Source organism: Cebidichthys violaceus, unplaced genomic scaffold (assembly GCF_023349555.1).
Source record: "Cebidichthys violaceus isolate CVI_PGR_0920_01 unplaced genomic scaffold, fCebVio1.0.p SCAF_12, whole genome shotgun sequence".
Taxonomy (NCBI): domain Eukaryota; kingdom Metazoa; phylum Chordata; class Actinopteri; order Perciformes; family Stichaeidae; genus Cebidichthys; species Cebidichthys violaceus.
The window spans coordinates 12,844,967-12,853,538 of NW_027176285.1; the positions used below are offsets into that span (position 1 = coordinate 12,844,967).

At 43.2% G+C, this 8,572-nt stretch overlaps 1 protein-coding gene across 3 annotated transcripts in view; it reads right to left on the bottom strand.

The window, feature by feature from the left end:
• Positions 1-277: 277 nt before the first annotated feature.
• Positions 278-8,572, bottom strand: part of LOC137869236 (ceramide transfer protein) — a 19,239-nt gene continuing 10,944 nt past the window's right edge. For 2 of the 3 annotated variants that reach the window (XM_068706495.1, XM_068706493.1), the window contains 14 exons: positions 7,282-7,389; positions 6,889-7,027; positions 5,819-5,902; positions 5,438-5,595; positions 5,247-5,339; positions 5,061-5,147; positions 4,882-4,974; positions 4,088-4,183; positions 3,657-3,789; positions 3,468-3,538; positions 3,255-3,383; positions 3,034-3,163; positions 2,254-2,390; positions 278-2,170 (listed from right to left, as the gene is read on the bottom strand). In XM_068706495.1, coding sequence (XP_068562596.1) covers positions 2,263-2,390; positions 3,034-3,163; positions 3,255-3,383; positions 3,468-3,538; positions 3,657-3,789; positions 4,088-4,183; positions 4,882-4,974; positions 5,061-5,147; positions 5,247-5,339; positions 5,438-5,595; positions 5,819-5,902; positions 6,889-7,027; positions 7,282-7,389 — 1,449 coding nt within the window. In that variant the 3' untranslated portion in view covers positions 278-2,170; positions 2,254-2,262. The remainder of the gene's footprint in view (positions 2,171-2,253; positions 2,391-3,033; positions 3,164-3,254; positions 3,384-3,467; positions 3,539-3,656; positions 3,790-4,087; positions 4,184-4,881; positions 4,975-5,060; positions 5,148-5,246; positions 5,340-5,437; positions 5,596-5,818; positions 5,903-6,888; positions 7,028-7,281; positions 7,390-8,572) is intronic. The other variant, XM_068706494.1, reaches the window with a different exon arrangement.

Sequence of the window (8,572 nt, forward strand, 5' to 3'; positions counted from 1 at the left end):
CAACATACTTTACCAGGCCTTTTTTCCCCAAACAGCTTTTGACATGCTATACTATGATTATATATTGTCATAATTATCCTATTATATATATTTTTTTTTCACGGTATACTATAACATTTTTTGCTGACTATACTATGCTTTTTTTAATGATATACACAATACTATGACATTCTTATAACATGGTATATTAGGAATGAAACTACGTTTAAATGAATTAAACTAAACATGTCTGAGTTGTCTCTCTGTAACGTGAACAAATGGACCAAACGAGGAAAAGTGAAGGATGAACTTATTTATTTCACTGTTAAAACGGTGCAGATGAAGTGCGGCGCTGTCACAGTACATTTGTAAGTTGATCCCACAGCATTATTTACACAAAAGTGTCTCTAATTATATACAGTTACTTTAACTAGAATTAGAAATGTCTGCTTTAGGTGAACGAGCTTCAACCTGGCTTCTTTTCCACTTAGCCGAGAGGCTGAGTATCATCTGGCTTCACTCTCACCGACATCATTCTGCTACAAGTGTATCATCATCACAGACCCACGAAAAGAAAAACATGTTGTCCACAGGTGGGAAATGTATTCAGGTACAAGTACCGATGCTGTACTTCGAAAAGTATCGTCTGGAAAATTAAGGTAATGAAACCAAATTGTGTAACTTCCTCTTAAAAAGGTTTTAGTTTTAGAAGCTGTAGAAATGCAAAGTCCAGAGTCACAGGTTTACCGTGTATTTAAACAACAGCATGAGCAAATAAAACATCTAATAAAGAAGTATAAGTACACTGTTGAAAACCCAACTTAAGTACATAAACAGAATCGATCCTCACTAAACTCTGGACTTTGCATTAGCAACGTTTTTAGACTGAAACAAAGAACTAACTTAACAGAATGGTTCCAGTACTTTAACTGCCAGAACAAAAAGCACGAAACACGGACAAGAAATGTTGAGGCGGTGAAATTAAACTGAAATAATACTAGAACTAGCTTTTCAGCGGGAAAACCCAAACGAAGTGTCACCTTGTTGGTTCATTCGGTAAAATATATTTGTGGGACGTGTTTTAAATCGACTCCTAGAGGAGATAAGGACAAGGGAAACTCAGCCATGAGGCACTTACTAGTGATTTCAAAAAGGAGCACTAACAGCCCCCTTCATCTCAGACCAGATACTCTTGTAACACTAAGGCATTTGGGCTCGACCGTCCGACATCCTGGAGAAATGTTAGCGACACTATTTACAACCCATTAAACATTCAAAATATGTGCTGTGACACTACAACGTTTTTACAACGACACAAATATAAAGCCAAGCAAAACAATGTACATTGAACTCTTGTTTTTGTACATTAAATATATACGACGAACTCCTCTCGGCTCGTTCCTCCGTCAGCGCCCGACGAGAGGCGTTTTCATGAGAGGGGCGGAGCCAGAGACGTCAAGTCTTGCATCATAGGCGTCACGGGTTGATGACGGCCCTCTGGACTTAAATCAATCGGCGATAATTAACGAGCAAAAGTTGGCAGCTTCAAAATAAAGCTGGGAAACGACTAATTATGAAAAAACAAGAAATCAACACTAAATAGGAGCTATTAATGGTAAGAATAAAATATTTCAGTCTATTAGCAAAGGTTTCTTTTTTTTTCTTCTTTTTCTATATATATATTTTTTTTTTTTACAAACTTCTTATACATACATTTATATATTAATATATCTGTAAGAAATAGAGAGATGACAAGTCAGTCTTCTACATGAGCAGTGAAGATGGCATCAGCTGTGACTTTGAGAGACGGGGCCCCCTGCTGGGAGCATTCATTACAGGAGACACCCGGAAATAATCTCCTTTTGAATAAAAGCTAATCAGTGCTTTATCAAAATGAAGGGGGGGGGGGGGGGAGAACAAGCAGCAATTTCTCTTGAAATGATGATGATAAAATACGATATCTCTGCCAGGTTTAGATTAACTCAGGAGGATTCTTTCTATTGAATGTCTCTCGCAGGTGTTTGAATGCGGCCATCATTATGAGCACTCTTCTTGTACTGGAACTCACTTGTAGCTAAAAAAACTGAGAGGGGGGAAAAACCACGTTGAGGAGCTCGACTGGTCACAGCAGCAGTCGGCGTGCAGAAAGTCCTCAACGCCTCATGTGTAGTTCTGTCCTCATGTCTCAACGCTGGAACGATGGAGAGGATTCACATCAGATGTATGCATGTATGAGTAAAAAGGTGCAGAGGTGATTTGTGAACGTAGAGCTACCTGTGAGCCTCAGAATAGGATGGGCTTGCCGGCGGTCTTCTCCTGGACGTAGGAGGTGAAGCGCTTGAGGAACTTGGGGTACTCCCTCTTAGCCACGGCCCTGAGCACGGAGGCCGGAGCCCAGCCTCCTGGATTCACTGCAGAGAGACGCGAGAGACCCAGCTTCACTGAGCAGGAAGGCTTCAACTACGGAGCTCATCGTCATTCGTCAAAACCGATTTTTAATGCTTATTTTAAAAGGTCATAGTACAGAAGGCCATACAAATGTCAAAGTATAGTATTTCATAAAAAATCATAAAAAGGTCTAAGTATGTTATGTCGGAAAAATGTCATGTTATAGTAAGTCTTTTTTATGTTGTAAAATGTAATAAAAATAGATGATATAATCATATTACACTATAACATATGACATACTATGACATGTTTTGTTATGGCACACTGTGCATACATTTTTATGACTTTATGCTGTACATAGACTTTTTAATGACATACTGTGTTATACTATACTGAAAAGTCATCGTCTAATATGTCAAAAATGTAAAAAAAAAAAAAAAATGGACTAAAAACAATTTGTATGGTATGTCGTACAGTCATTAAAAATGACAAAAAAGTAATAAAAACTGTAGTTCTAGTATGAATTCAGGTTTGTAGTTTGTTTGTCCAGACACTAAAGCGGATGCTTAAAATAATGATATAATCAAATTTCTAAGACTTTTTAGGACCTGCAGATAACCTGATGTTTAATCTCAACTGAATCCAAAAGCACAGCTGGATACACACCATTGGCGACGTAGGTGATTTTACACAGGATGTTGTCTCTGCTGATCTCCTTATCGCCCTCTGGTGGGCTGACCAGGGTCTGACAGATCATGCCGATGTTGATTTTGGCACGGACACACCGGCTGGACGGCTGTGGGGACAGAAAAGCAGCAGCACGATTATCATTCAGATCCTCAATTTTAATTCCTCCCGTGGCGTCTGAAATGGACTCGATGGCTCACCTGAGCGTCGTCGTGATCCACGGAGAAATTGCAGACCAGCCAGGTGTCCGGGTCGTTCTCGTTGTTGGCCAAGATCTTTCTCATGGCCGACAGGTACAACACGTCCCGCTGAGACGCCGGCCACACCCGCTGCAACGCACATCATTTCAGATTCTACGCATTGCAATCAAATAGATCCGACAACTGAGGCGGTGTTGTTGGTGCAGCGCTTACCTTGTGCGTTTGATATACGATAGTGGCGTTGTCCGACAACGTCTCCACAACGTTGAAGTTTTCAATCGTGGCTAAAGGAGGTAGAGAACATGGGAGGATTTAAACAAAACGCAGAGTGCTTTGTCTTCACGATACACGGGGTTAAAAGGAAACCACGTCGTGGACTTCACATGAGTTAAAAGGACTCACTCTCCCAGTCGTTGCGGTACGTCGTGTCCCAGAAGTAGTGGCAGACCTCGTGACCGGTCACCCCCTTTACTGAGTGGGTGGCCTTCAGCGGGTCCAACACAATCCCGTTTTCTTCAACCTCTCTCCTGTACACCTGCGCGCACACACACACACACACACACACACACACACACACACACACACACACACACACACACACACACACACACACACACACACACACACGAGAAGTTAAGGAAAATCATTTTCTAATGGGTTCTATTTGGGTTCAAGGAAACACTGCGGACCAATAGTTCCAGATAAAGTTTCCTTGAGGATGTATATAAATCATGTCCTACTTTAGTGTGTGACTCAGCGAAAGTATTACATATAAATGTGATTTACAGTTAGAGAAACCTGAACGACATTTTCACTAATCCTCCTCCTCATACCTTCATTTCTCCCTCTTCTACAACCAGCTGCCAGTTGGCGTCTCCACCGACATCCTGCAGGGAGTAGGTCATGTGACTCTGCACCATCTCCTCCACCTATAACACGAGGCCAGGGACAGATAGGGAGAGAATCCATCAGCATAGCATAAGCACAGCCTGATGATATATATCCTACACGGTCTACTGTTTGTGGACAAAAGACAACAAATTTAACAAAATCTAATAAAAAAAAAAAAAAAAAAAGTCGGGCGCCAACGTTAACACAGGAGAACACAGAGCTGTGATGTACCAAGCAGGCTTGTATTGGAACCGTTATGTCACACGACAGACCTGGTAGCAGGTCTTTAACCGTTAGCAGTTATTAATTCACACAGATACAACGGGAGCTCATGCTTCATGCTGCTAACGCTGAGTTCCGGTCTATCCACGATGAAGCTTATGAACCGTGCAGACATGGTGTTTTAGTCCAGACGGGTGAGACAGGAAGAGGAACGGGTGGACCGGCCGAGCCTCGACAGAGAGTTACCTCTGCGCTGAATCTGTGGACGTCGTGAGGGGCGCTGATTATCAGAGCAGGGGAGGGCTGACTATGAGGCTACGAGGAAGGTGAGAACCGAGGAGACGGTGGAGGAAACGAGTATGAGGGAGAGGAAGAGACAAAAAGGGTGTGAGATGTAAAAAAAATAAATAAAAAAATGAAAGATTGAGGAACGTGAAGAAACGGAGGTGGAACAGGTGGAATGAAAGTAGCTTGTAGGGGTGTTCAGGTTTTGGAGGGTGAAGGCTTGAAGTACCTTGTCGGAGAACCTGTGTGTGCCGATGCTGGAGTAGACGTCTCCAGGGGGGACCGGGCTGGATCGCTGGATCCTTATCTTCTCCGTGTGAGACTGGACACAAAACAAGCACAGAATTATTTTAACATGCTACCATCAAAGTCATACAGTCAATACTGCAGCTGATCTTTTTTGCTGACCTGTTCTTCTATTTTGTCCTGTCTGTCGAGAGCAGCTTCAACTGCATCGAAGAACTCGTCCTCATTTATGAGGCTGTTCGGACCCTCCTGCACACAGAGAGGAGCGGGAACGTTACTTCAAAAGGGTCTCAACACAACACCCCCCCCCCCAAAAAAAAAAATCATGTGATGAATTTTATACTGCACCTCATAATCTGGACCTCCAAAGTGAGACTTTTTCTTCAACTCATTCAGGGCTGATTTATAGCCCTCCTCTATTCTACGCCGCTTATCCATCTCCTGCAAAACACAAAAATACAGAATCGTTAAACAAATCAAACAACTTTCTCTCCTGCGAAAAAAACGACATGGGAACTCAGATCCAAATGACAGCACACCTTATCCACTCTCTTCTGCCAGCTGTCCTCTCTCTTCACCATGAGGTCGATGCAGTGGGACAGCGTGGCCAGGATCCCAGCCGTGGTGGCCTTGAATGTGATGGCCTCGCCCTTAAAGTCTATGCCATTGATTCCCTTGGGACTCACGGTCTGGAACACTGCACAAAAGAGGAGCACGGGACTGAAACCAATGATTCTTGTGACAAACAACAAACTTGTGCCTAAAGTAATGTTCTCTATTTTCATGTCGGTGGGAAACCAAATTAAGATTATTCATCACAAACTTATTATATTGCATTAACAGTTTGTTTTTCGCATATTTGCTCAATCATCTCCGATACAGAAAAATACTTTTTGGAGGAAGAATTCTGCATCACTCACATTTTTCTTTGCTGCCGTGGTTGTTGTGCAGAAACTCTCCGTCTGTCCGGGTGTTGGGGAAGTCGTCTTCATCATCCTCCACGACTGAAAAGAAAAAGAAATCAAGTCTCAGAGAGGAGAGGCCAACAGAACATCCGAGCCTTTCCTCGGAGGATCCTGCTGAAAGTCAACCAGCTCGATCACAACGAAAAGCTGCAGCACATGGGACGGACAGAGCTCTGCTGCGCTGGACAACATGACAATGGTCTGGTTTCATCTTTACAATGGCGAGAGATAGAGGGGGAGAGAGAGAGAAGAGGGAGGTGAGGAGAACAAAAGCAGGGCTTCATCCGCTGTGGTCATCCACGGGTGCAGGCTGCAAGATGGGCTGAGGGTGAGCGGGTTTCTAGAATAACTGCTGTCTGAGTCACGACACACAGACACATTCCACACAAGGTTCAGAGCAAGTTTCCTCTGAACGACAAATATTTTCATAAGAAAACTCAAACTAAATATTCTCTTAGACGTACCAGTGTTGTTCAGAATTCACCAGTTTTACTTGAATGCCTCTTCTTTAAACATCTTTGTGTCACACTGCAGTATTCCATTATGTGACAAAATAAACACGGCTTCAACTGACTATTGTTTTCATTATTAATCGACTGGTTATTTTTCTCGATTTATCGATACATTGTTTTGTCGATAAAAACGCCTAAAAGTTGTGAAAACCGCTCGTTACAATTTATTGAATGTGCCGTCTTCAAAGTGTTTTATCAAAACAAAAAGGTATTCAGTTTACTATCAATGTATGAAAAAGAAAAGCATTGAATCCTCGTATAGAGAAGCTGGAACCAGTAAACGTTTCGGCATTTTAGCTTCAAAAAAAGTCAAAATAGTTGCTTATTATTTTTTTTAATCGATTGACTAATTGATTGATCGTTTCAGTTACAAAATAAAGCTCCACTGCTATTGGAAAAGTGCAGGAAAAGGGTTTTTTTCCCCACAATAAAATAATCTTCACTTCTCGTCTTAAAGCACCAAAAGCCAGACCCCTGCAGAGGAACAAACTACTTAGTTAAAGGGAGTCTTACTTTTATCCCTCTGCAGCTCGTCCTTGGACACGGCGTCTGAACAGCCATCGAAGTACTTCTGAAGCGTGTCCACCTGTCTGCACAAGATGTCTCTGAAGGTCTCCATCTCCGCCAGCTTCTCCCTCAGGCTGTGGCCCTTCTTGAGAAACAGCAGAGCAACACAGCGGTCAGGCCTTTTTCGTCACACTTCCAGTAAAAGTGTGTGCTGTCAAAAATAACAGAATGTGTGCACACAAATAGCAGAAAACCCCATTTGTGTGCACACACACACACACACACACACACACACACACACACACACACACACACACACACACACACACACACACACACAGCCACACACACAGCCACACTATTGCACCATGATGAGTAAACATTAAGCAGAAGACCCACCTTGAAGGAGGACGAGGAGGTGGCGGAGAAGCCGCTGGTGGCCGATGTGAGAGACAGCATGGAGCCGTGTCTCCGCAGACTGGACTCTGAGCCGTATCCAGAATCAGCCTGCGAGGAAAGAGACAGGACAGGGAGACCAGTTAATGAGGTCGGCACAGAGTGAACAAACACGTTATTATTATTATTAATTCAAACCAAGAACGGAATCACAACAGAATACAGTGCATGAGAAAAAAAACAGCTAGCCCCTAAAAGAACAGCCATAATCCAGCAGTTGTGAGTTGCGTCGCACCTTTTCTGATGTTTTAAACATGGCGTCAGTATTTAATTCATCAGTAGGACGTTCAGTGAGTATGTGAAATGTGTTGCATTTAAATATGTACACAAGGATAGAATCCACTTACAAACTAGAAAAACAGCTTTCCAGAAAGCCTTCATAATATTTTTGATGTTGTAATGAAACATTTCACACAGTACTGTGACCTCAGAACGTGACACACATTCAGTGGCCCCGGCAACACAACACCAAACACCAACTGACTTCCTGTAAAGCCGACTGGGTCCCCTCTCCGGTTACAAAACAGCCCGGCCATCAAAATAGACGGTCCATGAGAGCAGAGACACTGGTGGAAACCAGAGACGCGTTTCCCTTTAAGAGACGCTTCTGATGTCCACCACCAGGGGGCAGAAGACGTCAACGAACGCGACCGACGGCTAGTAAGAGGCCGGGGTTACTGCCGGTCAACAGCCGGAAGTAACTCCGCCTGCATCTGCATGGATGTCAGTCAGCGCTGCCTGCCCTTTAACCAACATACTGCTACGCTACTGACTGCATCAGCACAGATTGCATGACGGCTGCTCAATCTAAAAACAAACAAACAAATGTATTGAAGCAAGCAAAGCTTTTGTTGCAGCTCTGATAAATCAGAAAATAAAAGAAGAAATATTTATTAGTGGCTCAGTCTGCTGTCGAGGTAAAACGTACAGACATGTTCTGAAGATGCACACAGCCCGGCAAACACAGACTAAACTGTACGAGTGTGTTTATGAGTCGGCTGACTGAAGCGCCATGAGCTCGCATGACTGATTTCGGAGAACAGGAGAAAGAAAACAAAAAGAAAATGCTTCCCTGAGCAGAAACGGACTCATCCAGGTCACAAAATAAAAGCTGTTAAATGACCAAAAACCATGACGTTACACTGCTAGAATTTGTGTCACATGGCTGTCACCGCACAGCTGCCTTTAACAGAGAGGGTATCCTGGCGACCGGTGTTGTCTCGTTTTAGACGTT